At 40.2% G+C, this 17530-nt stretch overlaps 1 protein-coding gene across 1 annotated transcript; it reads left to right on the top strand.

Annotated features, from left to right (window-relative positions):
• The first annotated feature begins 9735 nt into the window (after positions 1–9735).
• On the top strand, positions 9736–12953 carry LOC115773656 (fibroblast growth factor 6-like). Its single transcript, XM_030720513.1, has 3 exons — positions 9736–10472; positions 10960–11063; positions 12683–12953. The coding sequence occupies exons 1-3, from the start codon at positions 10130–10132 to the stop codon at positions 12857–12859; spliced, it is 624 nt and encodes a 207-aa protein (XP_030576373.1). The 5' UTR covers positions 9736–10129; the 3' UTR covers positions 12860–12953.
• Positions 12954–17530: the final 4577 nt, after the last annotated feature.

Raw genomic sequence — 17530 nt, 5'->3', positions numbered from 1 at the left:
CCTGAAAGGGGGAAAATGTCCTAACAGCTGTTTGACACCAGAGGGCGATGTCCACATGTGAGAGGGGAGGGTGCTGCAGGAGCATTTTTCCACACCGAGAAAGGAAAATTTTGAGGAGGTGTACTTCTCTTCCCCAGAACCACATGTTTTAATAGCTGTACATGTTTCTTTAACATGTCTTGGTTGGGCTTTTGTCTGAGGCTGTGTCAGCTATGGAGGATCAAAACTGCCAAAATCATAAATAAATAAAACGTAGGCAATTCATTTTTAAAAATCAAATATATTTTTGATTTATTGGCTTCTATATTAATATTTCTTGGTTTTAAATTCTTATTCTTATTTATTATTCATGTTATCTATTATTCACCTCTTAATTTCACATTTTTTCTGCCTCACTATGCAAATGAAGTTATTCAAAGTGTGTCACAGGGTAAATTTTTGCCTACTGGATGACTGACATCATTAAATTTCTACATTTATTATTATCTTTATTGTTATTAGTAGGAGTAGTAATAGTAGTAGTATTCTATTTAACTGATTTTGGGGGAGTTTTATTTATTTATTAATTCTGGCACTTTTGGTTATCCATAGTTTCCGGTTTCTTTGCACGCCCCCTTTATATAGGCCGGCATGGTGGTGCAGTGCTTAGCACTGTTGCCTCACAGCAAGAAGGTCCTGGATTCAAATCCAGTGCAGCGTTTGCACATTCTCCCCGTGTCTGTGTGGTTTCTCTCTGAGTACTCTGGCTTCCTCCTACAGTCCATGTGCATGAGCGTGTGGATAGGTTAACTGGCGATTCTAAATTGACAAGAGGTGTTAATGATTGTCTGTCTCTCTGTGTTAGCCCTGCGACAAACTGGTGACCTGTCCGGGGTGTACCCTAACTCTCACCCATGACAGCTGGAAAAGGTTCCAGCCTTCCCACCACCCTGAATTGGATAAGCAGAAGAAAATGGACGAGTTTATATACATTAATCTACATACAAGCAATGCTGGGAAGAGACACAAATCCCTTAGGCATTGCATCAGTAAGGACATGTGGTGTAAGATCAAATATGCAGCACTTCCTGCTGTGGCAACCCTTTGTGAAAAAGGCAGCCGCTGTAAGTAGCTTTATATACATTAATTATACATTAATTATACATTAGTTATGCTAGTTAAAATATTTACTAAAATATTTACTTAGTGAGCATAAACATTTACAATAGAAATATAAATAATTCTAAAGACACAATATAAAATTTTACAACCATCTTTTCCTGTCAGGACTTCCTTGTTGTGCTCTTTATCCCACACCTGCCCACCAGATGTCACATTACAACCTGACCTCTTACTGCTTATACAGGTGCTCCTTTTCACTGCGTGCCAAGTCATCTGTGGTACTTTATCTTTTTATCCCATTCTGATTGCTGCTTTTAATTGTCAGCAACTTATCTTGTGAGCTACAAAAGACTGCTCTGCAATCTATAGCTCATATAAAGCTAGAGATAAGTGGTCTGCTACTTTGCGTCCAAGTGTCACCAGAAGTTTTACAATGTGCCTTAAACTTGTTTGTGACTTTGTTTAAAAAAGAAAAACTGGTCTACAACTGATTTTTCTGGATCTTTCTTGAGTGCCATTTGTTATTAGTTGCTCTCCAGGACTGGCAGCATGCCAGAAGCTTTGATCAATTCCTTATGGGTTTAGATTTCATCCAGCAGGGGCCGTGACAAAAATAAATGATCTGATCTTTGTTGTGCTGGCAGGATGACAGCAGCTCTGTCCAGGATGACTCACTCTCTCAGCAGTGTGCCATTCCTGACGCTCTCCTCTACCCATCAGCGAAATTGCCTTGATCCTCCACTCGTTGCCGCCTCTCGCCCACCCTCACGCTCGCTCACAGTGGGGCAAGGTGGACGCATCCTCGGGACCAGCGGCATGGTTTTCATCCCACAGGGGTGAGAACGTGCAAAGCAGTGAGCAAATGTGCTGAGAGAATTCCTCGCATTCTCCTGCTCGGTCCCGGTGGCCTGGTTTGGTGTTGGGTTCCTGGGAGAGAGGGAAGAGGAGCCAGGGGAATCGGCAGCCGACTCAGCAGCTGACACCTCCTCTGATCTCTATCTCTTCCTACAGCCATAAACCAAACTGTCTGACTTTTCAGCATGGTAGCCACGTAAACAGAGCCTTCCTCGTGGCTTCCTTTAAGGCTGCCAGCTTCTGCATCGAAAGAGCGGCTGGTTCGGTGAAGATTTGGCAGTGACCAAACTTTACCCTCAGGTGTTTAGTACATAGCAGAGAAGAAACAATACTAATTTGGAGGCTTAACAAAACCACGACAGACAGACAGTGAGTCTGATACATGTTAGTAAAAATGACACTTTTTGCTCTACTTTTCCACAGACATTTATTTGATACATTGTCTTTTTTGGCAGGTGTTATCTTATTTAAAATGTAGTCGGTGAGTATTGAATGACAGAAATTGAGATACATGCCATGTTAACTGCTCTGTAAAATGTTCTTAGTGCTCCATGCTAAAGGCTTTATGAGTCGACAGCCCTGCTGAGCTTGCACTTTTCAGGTTAACACGACTCCAGTGTAATGCTTGCAAAACTGTCTGAACATAGCACGCTTGCTGGACACATCTTTGAGCTCTGTGGGATAAGATTGTAATTACTGAGCTCAAAGGGAGATCAATAGTCATGATGTGGGCGAATCACTATTCCCATTGCACAAGCAGTTGTATGGTATCCTGGGGTCTTTGTACATAACATGTAGCTCTGACAGGTCCTGCTTGACAAAATGCTGCAGTTAAACTTCATCTTTCCCACATACCATGTGTAACACAGTCTAAAACCAGGTTATATTCAATTTATCCTTATATGTGACAAAAAAGCACAACATATCCTCACATTTGAGAAGCTGGAAGTGGCGAAGACTTAGAATTTTGCTTTGAAAAATTATAAAAATCACCATTAAGCAGTCCCAAATTTTGGTGTTACCAGTGTGTATGAATTACACTCACTGGCCACCATAATAGGTACACCTTGCCAGTACCAGGTTGGACCACCTCTTGCCTTCAGAGCTGCTTTATCCTGGAAGCAGCCATCAGAAGATGGTTACACTGTGGTCATAAAGGGATGGACGTGGTCAGCAACAATACTCAGGTAGGCTGTGGCATTTAAACAACACTCAGCTAGTACTAAAAGGCTGAAACTGTGCCAAGAAAATATCCACCACATCATTACACCACCAGCAGCAGCCTGAGCTGTTTATACAACACATCAGGGATCCATGCTTTCATGTTGTTTGTGCCAAATTCTGACCCTACCATCTGAATGTCACAGCAGGTATTGTTTTTCCAATATTCTGTTGTCCAGTTTTGGTGAGCCTGAATGAACTGTAGCCTCAGTTTCCTGTTCTTAGCTGACAGGAGCAGCACCTGTTGTGGTCTCATGCTTCTGTAGCCCATCTGTTTCAATGTTTGATGTGTTGCGCGTTCAAAGATGCTCTTCTGCGTACTTTGGCTGTAACAAATTTGACAATTTGAGTTACTGTTGCTTTACAATCAGCTCAAAGCCATTCTGCCCTCTGATATCAACAAGGCATTTTTTTCCCACAGACCTGCTGCTCATTGGATATCTTCTCATTTTTTAGACCATGCTTTGTAAACCCTAGAGATGATTGTGTAGAGAAATCCCAGTAAAACAGCAGTTTCTGAAATACCAGCAACCATGCCACGTTCAAAGTCACTTAAATCAACTTTCTTCCCCATTCTGATGCCCTGTTTGAAATTCAGCGGGCCGTCTTGACCAGGTCTGCATGCCTTAATGCATTGAGTTCCTGCCATGTGATTGGCTTATTAGACATTTGCATTAATGAGCAGCTGAACAGATGTACCAAAGAAAGTGGCTATTGAGCATGTTTTCTGCATGGTCTTGTGAGTTTACAATGGCATTTTTTTTTTAAATTTTAAAGTACTGTGTATATCTTCCTGGCATGAAAATAAAAATTGCTGTGTCATTTGGTTGGGATTTAAACCAGCTGAAAAGTCACCTCTGCCTAGCTTCTTTTCCCCTTAGTCACTGTATGCCCAATTTAGCAGCAGGCACATCTTTCTCTGCAAGGTGCACAAGCTGTACCCTTGAAAAGATATTTTTACTGGGAAGCCTCCCTTCTGACAGGCTGCTCTTTGTGTCCCGTCCATGGAGCTTTAAGCTTGACAAAGTAATAATGAAAGAACCAGATTTATTCCAAAGTTTAAAGCTACTGGATACATCTAACTTTAGTTTGCCAGGTTTTCACAGTATTTCCAGTGTCACAAGCACACAAAGCTGCAAAGAACAAAAGCATGACCCAGCACAGTTTTTGGCTGTTGAATTATACATGAGCTGGTTCAGCAAAAAGCAAAACTCCCATGCTCCTTTTAGGGTGCTACCATTACTGTTTTACAAGCCCCCCCCCCCCCCCCCCCCCTGTATCATATGTTTGCAGTTTTAATGTGTCCTTGGTTTGTGAGTAAATACCTGTAAACCTACTGACATTAACTGCTGCGATTGTGAAGTTGTAATCCTGTGAAGGCCAATGCAGCTTTCTCAGTCCTTACACAGTTGGACTGAGTATTATTTCCCATCCATGCCAGTGGCTCTGATGTCATGCCAGAGAAATCCCCTCTCTGTCTCCGGGTCTCCCAGCTGTTGTTTCAATATCATCTTTTAAACTCCCCGTTAATAAAAAAGTGATTGAAAGAGCTTTGCGTCCTCCTGTATCCAGTTACTTACACTTTGGTAATATGCACAAAAGCTGTTTGGAAAGCTCTTCCCTCTGGTCTGCACTGGTTTTCCGACTACACTGTGTGTGTGCGCGTGTGTGGGTGTGAGCACTAAATAGATCCTATAATTGCAGAAAAGACAGCTGTCATGACAGCGGTTAACTGCAGACACTTTTCCTCTTGCTTGAGTCTCTAGTTTCTGTGTCATCTACTTCAGCTTTAATTTATTCAGTCAAGCAAGTCTATAGGAGAAATCAATTTGCTGTGTTATGTGGGCAAGTTTCCATCTAACTTGCTCTGTCTTCTTGTTGCCCCACAGTTTGGTGAGTCTTTATTGTTCGACTCGCTCACTAGCCAACCAACATAGCAGACAACTGGTTTTTAAAAACAGTTTATCTTCACATCTTTTGTGGCTCTGGAGATAGTTTTCCCAAATTTAGGAAAAACAATCTTAAAGACTTGAGATGTTTAAGAGAAAATCTCCTCTACAAACTGTAGGTCTAATGATTGAAAAGACGATCATCGCTGTGTATACATTATAGGAAACACAGGCTGCTACACGTGTCTCACACAGTTTTTTTTTAGTTTTGGCGGGCCTTGTAACAACTATACAGAGGTGCAATAATGAATCACTGCAGCATGACTTTACATTATTGATTAAACATATTTTTAAAAAAGATGATACTCAGCTACTTTCCTTTATATTAATCTATGTACATATTCTGGATTCATCACCTGTTGCCGCTGATTTTCAGTCCAGTTTTTGTATAATTTGGCATACCTCAGGCTTTTCTCCCCATTTCTTTTCCTTAAGAACAGATTCTGACATCTGTCTCTCCCATTTCCGATTTCCAATGAGGCTTTAGCAAACAGTGGAGGGATCCAGATGCCTCTCCTTCAGGTCCTGTCTCAGGACTGCTGGATTTTTTCCCTGTTTCTTAAGGACATGACTTTCAGATTCTGTTCATCTGCTGTAGATAGTGTCTTGTCTTTCTTGAATAATGAAAATCTGTGACAGATTTGTCACAATTCCTCTGATTTTTCCAGTGTACACTAATAGAAATGCTGTTATTACCTCGCCCACCAATAAGTGGAGTGGTTATTTTTTTGGTCACATTGGTCTGTCTGTCCGTCTGTTAGCAGGATAACTCAAAAAATGACTTACAGATTTCCATTAAAAATTCTGCAGTTGTCATGGGTGGTACAAGGAACAATTGTTTATAAAGGATTCTTTAGCATTCTGAGATGGGGACAATATTCACATTTGTGTCTAACCTTATCAGGATATGTCAGAATCCTCTAAAAAGAATTGGGGCCATAAGTTCTGTCATATAGCAAAGTTTGGTCATGATCGAAGGAGGATTCAGATTCTAATGATCCAGGGTGCTGAAAATTACAGGGTCAAAAAATAATTCACTCCGGTAGAGTTAGAAATAAAGCCAGTGACATGCACTTAACACCAAAATATAGCTGAACCTGATGGAGTATGACAACATTGGGTGGTATTCATTGCAGTGTAGTATCAGCACATAGAAAATTTAGGGTGGGTGAGGTATGCACTCTACTGAGTGCCCTTCTAGTTGTCAGTATTTTATCTTGAAGCTGGATTCTGGATAGATGTACTCTCAGCTACGTTTAACAAGTTTACAACCCCATCAGTCTTTGGACTCACCAAGAAAGAAATACTGTGTTATACTGTAAAAAATATAGCTTGCTGTTAATATTTTTTCCTCAAAGAATTTCCTCAAAGTACATTTTATCTCTATTTTACAGCAATTTTTTTTACAGTTTAAAAACTTCAGACACATTTAAATGTATGCAAGCTTCTAATAAATATGTGTTATAAAGCGCAGTTCCCTCAAAAGTGCATCTGCTTGTAATTTTTTTGGATTTCAGAAAGGTGTCTTTACTAAAGAGCAGGCTCAGCGTCACACCAGTTTAACTGTATTAGCTGAATTAATCTCAGGAGCTCAGCACCGTTTCATTAACGGTGCCCACTCTCCATTGATTAAAGTTCCACCCTGTCAATAGTTGTGTCTATTCAGGGTATTGGTTGCCTTGGTTTGCATAGCTGTGTGCTTACAAAGCAAATCAGGGGCCTGTCTCATTAATTTGTTATTCAGCCTCGTTCAGTATTTCTGTTCCACTGGGATTAAAAATTCCTGGTTCTCTGCTTCACTTCATTTTATCAGGAGTGCTTTCAGGGAATCATATCCTGGTTCCAAATTTGCTACCCTCATCACTAATTTGTTAAGCTGACTGAGTAGTCAGTATTTATATCTTAAAATCATCTTAAGTATTTTCACATTATTCAAGTGCAGTTCCTTTTTATTTTTGTTCTGATAATATGATTGTGTTTTTATTGTTCCCCAAAATTACAAAAAGGCTATAGCAATGTAGATTATTTTTATGCAGTTATGTTTATAATATACATGCATATCGTACTTAAACTGGATTTTTGAAGTCCAGTCTGTCTGTTTTCACAGGTAACCTACCATTTTGATTTTTAATCTAAAATGAAACGCTTTATTTTTTTGCTTTGTGTTTTTCCCCCCATCATGTGTTCTCTTGCTAGTGCTGTTTATCTGCAACAAGGTCTCCACAGTTGCTAAGGTGGGTCTGAGGCTCCCTGGCAGCAGACAGCACCTCAGGGCCTCAGAGCTCTGCGACGAACTGGGAATTCCCCCGAGGCTTCATCTCCTACCAGCACCCTGCAGAGCGGGATGCAAACATGGATGTAAAGGGCGTGCGGAGGGGGTGAACTCAATGCACTCAGAATTATTTTTATTTTCAGAATATTATAATTAATATTAATGCAGCATGAGGTGCACAGGTATGAGGCATTTTAATGAATGTGAAGTATTAGAGAACTGTGGGTTTATTATTATATACATTTGTCATCTGTTATTACAGCTTTATAAACACCCAAGAGGCGTTGCAGTTGTTCATAAATGCTTGTAAACTGCATTACAGTGCATTATAAACCATTCACTGCACTAAATGCTTATAAACACTGAATAAGAAGCCATTGCAAATAAATATTTAGCACTGAATAAATTCTATCAGTTTGTTGAAATAAACTCTTTTAAGCAGAGATAAAGATAAGTGTGATCATTTTTTAAAGTAAAATTATTACATTAGGCTTATTATGATCATCTAGAATCAAATACAGCTTTATTTCTGGACCTGAACATAGTGCGTTGCCCAAAACAATGCCAAGTATTTGATTCACGCAGGTTATATTTTTATGTTAGTTGCAGGGTGTGTTACTTACAATAATAACGCGCAATCTGACCAGGCAGAATATTTGGTTGTGTAAACTTCCTGGATAAACAGCTAAGGAAGTGTCAGACATGATTGCCATTTGCTCTTCTGTGACTGGCTGCGACTGTTTTTACACCTTCCTTCTAAATAAGGCAGCAGGCTGCCAGGACATATGACCACTGTCCCAATTTGGGCCCTGGACACAGTATCCATCCATCCCATGGTTGCTCAAAGCCAATGAAAGTCAAACACACGCACACTCACAGATAGACACACACACACCCTCCCCTCCCACAGGTCTCCCATGTGAGGAAGAACGGGTTAAGTCAGCCCCATTATTTAAAGGAAGACTGAAAAAATAGATTAGATTGCCTTCAAAATAAAATCAGAAAATATTACAGGTACTCTTACTTAACTGTCAAAAAGCATTAATGTACTGGTAATTAGATTTACAGCATTTAACTGTAATGTTGCAGTCTGCTTACTGTTATCTAGAAAAGCTTTCTACTGTAAAAACAAACGGCACTGTGCTGCATTGAAAACAAGCTTTACAGTGTAATACTGTCACCTGGATGTTTGGTTAAAGCTCCTATTGTAATCTCCATAAATAGTTGTTTTTTTGTTTTTTTCCCAATTGCACAGTAAACTACTATCCATACAACCATTACATTGTTATTTTTACTATATACCTACTGTAATCTACAACAAAAGTGGGTTACTATAAAAGTATTACATTTCCCTACTATATAGAACATAAATTTGACAGTATAATACTGTCCTACTTTAATTACTATGAACAGTTTATAACTGTAAATGCATGCCCTCAAAACAATAGCCAGAATTCAATTTCTTGTCTTTCTTGAGCTGTGACAAGATTGCTGTTGCAGCAGTTCCTGTAATCTTTGCATTGCACAGAAAAGGAAATGATTCTAAGTTCACACAAACACCAAAAACTACATTGAACATCCACATCAAGCAAAATCTAAACACAAAATAACTGGAAGAACCACCCCTACAACACTAACTTAATGAGTTTTACATAAACATTTACATTCCCATGAGTCTTGCTTAAGAAAAAATACTTTATTATACCGTAAAATTGTCCAGTAGACTGCAGTAAAAGTATGTTTTTGTTAGTTTTTTTTGTTTGTTTGTTTTGTTAAAGGTATCAGCAAGTACAGCATGTTCATTTGTATTCATGAGGAATGTGATTGTATTTCATGTCAACAAATTTTGTGACATACGAAATGAGGAAAAGAATGACATCCCATTGCATACTGTAAATAAAAGCTGTCTTCATAGATTCAAACCTTAATTTCTAAACTTTTAAATACAATTCTTGGCTTGAAATCTCATCTTTAACTTAAGTCTAAAAATCCACAGAGGCAACACTGAGCATTAGTGTTCCTATTTTTCAATTCCATTGGTTTACCACATTTTAGTGATTATTGGCATTATTTTTAGCCTCTCAAAGATTTATTTTAAGAATCAATAAAATAATTTAATATCCTGTGCATTCATCTGGATTGAGTTTAGTTATTGTAAAGGCCACCACATATAATTGTGTTCAGCTTTTGAACTAGAAGGTCTGAGAGAGAAACTGATACAGGGATTCAGTGGTATTTAAGTTTTTATTTTGAAATGCACCACGGAAGGTGCCACTACAGTACACCCCCCCCCCCCCCCCCCCCACCCCCCCAATCACTCCTATCAGAGCTGCCGCTCCTGCCAGGGTCCTGTAACTCTCTCCTCCTCCTCCCATCTCCCACTTTTTGATGGGGGTGCAGCGGTGAAGTCACAGTGATGTCATTTTAGGATATGAGAGTCGGGGGCAAGGTGAGCTGGTTTTGCGGTGAGTGGTGAGTGGTGTCCCCCTCCACGGCCAGCGTTGCCTGATCAGAGGCGCGGAGCGGCGAAAGATGATCATCGCCACCGGCACCAATTCAAGCTCCGACGCGCTCTGTCCCAATCCTGCTGCTCAGATCTCGGGCTATGGGGCCTTGATCTGCCTTGATCCCAAAATAAGCCTTTACCACCACCATGCCAAAGGACAGAAATCAAGAAGAGTTGCATTTTTAGGTCAGGTAACTTTGACCACGTGCCCCAAAGGTAAACTGGATGGCCATTGCGCAAAGGTGCCACTACAGTATGTCCAGCGGGGCCAGGACGCACTGGACGCTTCCGGCAGTTATTGTACTGTGGACTTCTCTCTGGGGAATCGTTTCATCTTATCCGATTCCGAATAGGACTAATGCGACTTTATTGGAAAAGAAGTGGGAGACCCTCTTCTCCCGCTCCTATTTGGGTATAACTGGGGGGAAATCGGAGCTGAACTGGGAGAGTGACTATTTGCAGGGCATCAAAAGAGTGCGACGACTGTACTGCAACGTGGGCATTGGGTTTCACCTGCAGGTGCTCCCGGATGGCAGGATAAGCGGTGCACACAATGAGAACCAATACAGTGAGTTGCATCCGGCAAAGCACTGGACCCAGAAAAAGACTGTAACCCTATGCGCAGGGCTGTGTAAAAGTTAGAGCCGCTCACTTATCTTGCATGATATTTAATAAGAGGTGTCGGCATGGTTGAAAGTTCCCGAAAGCAAAAACAGTGTACTGAGCTTTGCATCCGTGCAGTGCGAAATATCCTCCAAACCAAAAACATGACATGAATGCTTGTGCCAATTTAGACGCTAACTTATTTTTACCCCGCTTCCCCTGCAGCAGGACACCCTCCAATCCCTCTCAGCACGCTGTAAACTACACTCATAGTGTCGAACATGCAAATAAGTGATTACTGAACAGGGCTAATTGAGCAGAGAGAGCATCATCCAGTCGCAATGCACCTGCAAGGTTACACCCATCACTGCTGCATAGGCCAGTTACTCGACTTTGTCCCCAGTCGCAGTGTGACTTGTGTCTTTGCTTCCCTAACATTATGTTTCGTTCAGGTCTGATAGAGATCTCCACCGTGGACCGAGGAGTGATCAGCTTGTTCGGAGTGAAGGCTGAGCTGTTTGTCGCAATGAACAGCAGGGGAAGGTTATACGGAACGGTAGGTTTGTGCGCAACTCCAGAAGCTGTATCTCTCTCTCTGTCACATACACACACACATATCCTGTTCAGTGTAAGACGAGTTCATATAGCTGCTGCATCCACGACTTTATGAGCGCTGTTGTGTTATTAATATGCCCTGATGATAGGGGGGCTTCCCAGTAGAGTCCAAGAAAGCTTCAATGTTCAAATCTTCTGCTGTGTCAGAATCTGTCGGTGGTTTAAGTATCCTGTTCTCAAGTAAAAAGAGCAGTGCCACCTTATAAAAGTACTCCATTACAAGTAAAAGTCCTGCACTCAGAGTTGTACTTGAGCAAAAGTAAATAAGTATTATTAAAAACTGTAATTTATGAAGTCACTTTGCAGCAGAACAGCTCAGTCAGCCAGGATATTTGTTAATGTTAATCTGCAAAGCAGCTAGAGCTAAAGGTGCATTATTTCCATTTAAAATGCCCCAGAACTCCAGTTCAGTACTTGAGTAAATATACTTAGTTACATTCCACTTGCAAAAGAGTCTCCTGCTCATTTCTCCTGAAGCTCCTTTGTACAATCGAACAATCATCACTGACAGCACCAACATAGCCAGTCTATAAAAGTAGGTCAGTTATGACATGCCTTTTAATGCCTTAGATGCCAATAAAAGGCAAATGTGTGTGTGTGTGAGATTTGTGTATTTTTAGCTACAGCTAACGTCAAATATCACAGCAGGTCTTTTTACAATAAAATCAGATTTTACAGCATCATTCTCAAAGATTTTTGTCTAATAAAAATCCTCAAAACATGGACTTTTTTTTAAATAAATCTGATTCCCATCAAACTTAAAAATCACCAGCTTAGTGCTGATGCCTGATAGTGTGATTCTGTAATGAGCCTCTAAGCTTTATGTATCTCGTGGTGAAGACTTGGGCTTTGTGCTGAATATTGATATCAAACTGTCACTTGTGGTTTAAGTCATAATTTTGCCACTTTTAGACATTTTAAAGCTAGTTCTTTTATGTCTTTTAAGTTGGTATTCATTGATTGAGAAGTTTGATTTCTTTTGTTTTGTTATTGCCAAAGCCGGTAAAATATTGCAGTATCTGCTGTGAAATATTGGCTTTTTTGCTCCATTATATGGCAGCTTTTGAATACTAGTTGCTGCAAAATATAATATTAAAGAAAGTCAGAATTAGCACCACTTTCTGCTGCAATATCATGAGTCACTCTGCATAATGACTACTTCTATATGTGGAACTTTTACTGTGTTTTGATGCTAGCAGGACCTTTACATGAGTATTTTTACATAGAGATAGATGATCTGAGCACTGCTGCAACTAGCAGTAAAGCAGAGTTTGTTTTTTCTGTGAGTACAGTGTGTACTTGTACTCCTGTATTGTTGAGATTTTTTTATGAGATCAGCATGGAAAAGCAGGAGGCTGGTGTCTGCATTTGAAAAGGGCATTTCTTTTGCAACAACATGCCGGCTCCTCCTGTTTCCCTCAAAGCATGCTGTCCAAGGCAGGCTGTTTTCCAAAGCAGAGGTCACGTGGAAACCATGCATATGTTGTGATGTTCATACTGCGTCTGTCATGAGATTTACAGACCCCCACCCCCACCCCTGTCCTTGTCTCTTTTTTCTAGAGAGTCTTCAAGGACGAGTGCAAGTTCAAGGAGACTTTGCTGCCCAACAACTACAACGCCTATGAGTCTTTTGTTTACAAGGGCTTCTACATCGCCCTCAGCAAGCATGGCCGTGTAAAGAGAGGCAACAAGGCCACCACCGCCATGACCGTCACACATTTCCTCCCGCGACTATGAGAGAAACTGGCAATAACTTAACAATTTGCACATGTGGATGTTCCTCCAGGTAATATAGAAATGCATAGTCATGATATACACACCCATGGACTGCAAAAGAAAACACAAATATTTATTCTGATATATATATATATATGTATATGTATATTTGGATAGTTATCTTTGTATATGTATGCCATACTATGCTGCTTATTGTTTTTATGGATAGGGGAGAGTTGAAGACTTTGCCTGTCCCACTTTACCTTGGTGCTTGCTGCAAATGAACTACATGTCACTTCCTTTTTTCTTTTTTTTGAGATGGAGGATGAGCTGTAGTCTGTGCTTTTAGAGACTGAAATGAATACTTTTTATTACCTCAAAGAACCACGTTACTAGATTAAGGGATGCATGGAGTTCTGCTCAAATATCTGCTAAGCTTGTTATTCTTTTTTCCTCAAACCTTTAAGCGCTTGATTATTGATGGCTGGCAGTGGGCGGAAACTTAAATGCACTACCTTTGCTGCACGATTTAAAGGTGCCTTGGTGTTCCCACTTGTGGCCCCCTTAAACTTGCATGTAAGAGACACCCGCTGGAGTCAGAAATAGGGCTGACACGCCGCACAGGGCCTCAGAAGGAGGGGGGAGGAGGGGGTTGACTATCTCTGGTTTATTTTCTTTTCTGTAATTAGATCGATTAAGTAATAAACAATCTGTGGTTGAGACCAGAGACCCGTCAGCCATGCAGACTGGCACAAGGCCACAGGTTTGACTTTGTGGCATCGCCAGAATATAAACAGGGTGGAATAAGTATCTCAGCATGGAGAAATATTTTGTTTGAGCAGATAGAGCGCACAGTAGAAATGTTACTGCACATAGTCTTGGACAGAGCTCTCACAGTAAACTGGGATGCTGTTTATTTTTTTGAATGGCAAAGCTTTAGCTGCTATTGAAAATGATGTCTACTGTCCATGAAACCAGTGAAAAACCTTTGTAAATAGTTGGCAAACCTAAAAGAAGAAATAATTCAGGAGTGGTTTTTTTTTGTTGTTTTTTTTTAAACACTGCTTTGTTGCAGTTGCCTGAACAAGGCAAAAAGAGTTCAGGCTGCACAGTTGACTGTCGATGACGGTGCCTCAATGTTTTCGTTTGGTTCCACATTTGTTTGTTTCCTCGTTTTATCTTCACGTCAGTGAGTTTGGTGGAGGATGTGCATGCCATGGGCCATTTCCCCTGCTTGAATCTCTTTTCTGCAGCAGCAGCACTGCAGTGGCAGTGAGGTGTTGGAGGCAAATTGTTTTAAATGCAGTTATAGATGAGTCAATCATGTACCTTGAAGGACTAAAGGACGGTGCAGTTGGAGGACTGGATGCACACTATAAGATTTCTAAGATCTGTGTCTATATTTCTGTTAATTTTGGGCTTAGTTTGCTACATCTGATAGCAAAATATTAGTCAGAAACTTAGTATATTATAAAGTTTAGTGGAGGTATATCACGCTTTGGAGACTCACTGATTGTATGCGCAAATATCTTGTTATATATTCCAAAGATGTTTTTCTTGCCTCATTCTGAGAATTCCTGAGAGTCTTACCGAGTGCATCTACCCGTGTACTTTCTGCAGCTGTTTGCTTTAAAAAAACAAAACTGCAGCGTGCTTCATCATCAGCCTCCGCCTGTGCCTGTGACAGAGGAAGCAGGACTATTTAAATCCAGGAAAGACGTATGTGACGGAGCCGGCCCGCTGTCTTTGTTGTTCTTCAAACCGCCTGCAGGAATGTGGATCTGCCAGGATGACAGGCAGCTTTCCACATACCTGAGCTCTATTCCACCCTCCCACCTCTGCCTGTCCCTCACCCCACTGCTTTAGCCACTCACTGTAGGCAGAGACCTTGGGATTCCAGCTGTAACCCAGGAGCTTCCTCCTCTCCTTTCAGCCTTTTTTAGTTCAAGGTCAGAGTCATGGACCAGCCTTGGCCCCGACCCCAATGGCCAGGGTGGTCTGCTATATGGGTTGGACTGTCTTTAAGCCTCTATGTAGTACAAAAACATATGTCTTATAGTTCCTTTTCCCTGCATTCTTTTTATAAAACAGCTCTACATCCTATGAAACTAGAGCCCCACCTCTTTAAAATACAGCCCTACAACTTGCTGTCAACTCCCCCTGTCTAAGTAGTCATGTTGGGATATTTCTGGGGAAGGGACATCTGCAGAGTTAATGCTGTGTGGGGAGCAGAGTCACGCAAAGCCTCACCTCACCTCTCCTGCTGCACTCTAGTCCTTTAGGACAGCTCCCCAGCCATCTTCAGGGTGTGCCCTCTGCTGCTGCTGCTGCTGCTGCTGCTGCGCTCCATCTTCACCCCAAACTCTGATCACGACACTTTATCACATGCTGCTCATCAGTCTGCGAAGCACAGATAGAATCATGACAGTATTTTTCTCCAGCCATAAATGTCTTGTTTCCGCTCTGAGGGTTTTTTTTTTTTTTTTTCCCAGGGGGGGGGGGGGTGCTAAGGCTACACTGCAGAGCAAATGTAACTCAAAATAAAAAATAATCAAACAAAGAAAGAAAGAGGACAAAAAAAAAGACTCATTGCTGTTGCAGATGAGGCTGCATGTTGTATCACTGATCTACTTGGGAGTAAACCGTCGTGAATCTACGTTGTCAGCTGAGGAAGGTGTGGAAGCAATAAGCACGTCTCTCACCCAGCCTCCTAATCAAGATGTCCGACATCTATAGGAGTCCCTTTATCAAGGACATCTCGATTAGAAATGAGTGTAAAGAAGTGAGTTTTCAAACACTGTCATGAAATCAAGCCAGATCCCTAAAAGAGGGAAAGTTTGTGTCTAAAACAAAAACACTCACCTTTCAGCTTCGACCAAAAAAAAAAAGTATCCAGATTAATCTGTTTTCTTTTCCTCAGTTTTCTTATTGTAGGTCAGATTTAATTAAGTCAAGGTGAGGAATATCTTTTTTTTCTTTTCTTTTTTTTTTTTTTTTTTTTTTTTTAAATAATGTTCAGTGTACTTTTAGCATGCCTGAGCCCCGAGCCTGATTAGGAGTGTGTGCTTAATGTGTTTCTTCTTTTTTTTTTTTAAACTCCTGCTCTATTCCTCTCCTCTGTTCTCATATACCTCACCTTCTGCCTTAGTTTTGGTTTGCTGATGACTGTAAATTGAGAAGAAACAAACTTCAGTTATTTGTTTCTGGAAACAGACAATGCTAAGTAAGGATATTAAAGTTTTTTCCTTTTATTTTTGTACGTATGTGCTGTGCACAGCAGTCTACTGTATTCCCAAGATACCAATAAAAGTTTTTGTTTTTTTAACTGACTGAAAAGGTGTGATGATTTTTGTAACCTAAAATTTACTTGAGTGATCTAAAATTGCTTTTTTCTTCATAAAAATGCTAAAAGATGATCAACGCAATAGATACTGTTTTCCCTGCATAATGACATTGTTAGGCACCATTATCATGTTGTTTCTGATCAAGATTAAACTACCTTGTGATTTCTAAAGAGTCTGTATATAAAAGATGGATGTAGCCACTGTTCGCTCACCTGTTAGGTGAGCAGAAAAAAATTTTTTTTCGGTCATGACTTTGTTTTCCCCAGAATGCTGACTGAAATTTTTCATAGTTGTAGGAAAAAAAGTTTGGAAATTGTTTTTGGGTCATGACCTTTTTTCCTCAGTAGAATTCAGTTTAATCTCAGGACTATGAAAATGTCAGAATTCTGGAAGAAAGTTAGAATTCAGGAAAAAAAACTAATCAAAAACATTAATATAAAAAATAATAACCTAAAATATTTATTTCAGTGCCCTAATCATCTTCCATACAATGAAGTGAACAGTAGGGTTGTATTCTCACCGACTTCCGTACCACCTTACTTTTTTGTAAACAGAGGAGTCGCCCCCTGCTGGCCATTAGAAAGAATGCAGATTTGGGGCCATTCCACTTTGGATTCACTTTTCAAACCCACACATCAATCTTACAGTTTAGTCTTTTAGTACTAAACTGTAAGATTCGAGTGTAGCGGTCAGGTCCTCTGCAGGTGACTTTCTAAATCTGAAGGGTTGTGAGAAGAAAATAAGTTCTCAAAACTACCTCAGTTGGTTCTGTGTTCTATTGTGAACTAAATATTAGTTTATAATAGTTGCAAACACACTGCATTGTGTTTTTATTTAAATTTTAATTTTCACAACTTTTTAAAACTTGGGTTTGTACCTCATTGAGCCTAAAACAATTAAATTAAATTAAAGATAAACTGCAATTAATTTTAAAAAATCCTTTGGTGAACTGCTAACAGCTAATTGACATCATAGTTTTTGGTGTAAAGTTAAAGACAAAGGGAATTACTCAAAGTACCTCTAAATTGTGCTTAAATATAGTACACAATAAATTAACTCAGTTGCTTTCTACCTCTGGTATTCATATATAATATTTCTGTTATTTTATTTTTTTTTTTTTAACGTATTTGACTGCACTTAAGGTCACTAAATTCTACAAAATAAACGTGGATTGTGAGTTAAATTTTAGGGTCATTTTCTGGGGAAGCTGCCTGTGCTCTAAGAGTCGCTTCCACTGCACTGCTCCGTATAAGGAAGTGTCTCCCTCTGCTGGTCCAACACTCGAAATGTAGTGCTTTGCAGGTGCGTAAAGGCAAACTGAACCAGTTCGTGAGTCCAGTCCACTGTG

This window comes from Archocentrus centrarchus, chromosome 23, assembly GCF_007364275.1.
Source record: "Archocentrus centrarchus isolate MPI-CPG fArcCen1 chromosome 23, fArcCen1, whole genome shotgun sequence".
NCBI classification, from domain to species: domain Eukaryota; kingdom Metazoa; phylum Chordata; class Actinopteri; order Cichliformes; family Cichlidae; genus Archocentrus; species Archocentrus centrarchus.
The sequence above is the reverse complement of the archived record's forward strand: the minus strand, read 5'-3'. Positions and strand labels throughout refer to the sequence as shown.

Bases quoted from the DNA above. Each gene is read 5' to 3' on its own strand.
- LOC115773656 (XM_030720513.1), top strand. From the start codon at position 10,130: ATGGCCATTGCGCAAAGGTGCCACTACAGTATGTCCAGCGGGGCCAGG. The intron at 10,473-10,959 runs GTGAGTTGCATC...TGTTTCGTTCAG, and splicing joins ACACAATGAGAACCAATACA to GTCTGATAGAGATCTCCACC. The intron at 11,064-12,682 runs GTAGGTTTGTGC...TCTTTTTTCTAG, and splicing joins GGGGAAGGTTATACGGAACG to AGAGTCTTCAAGGACGAGTG.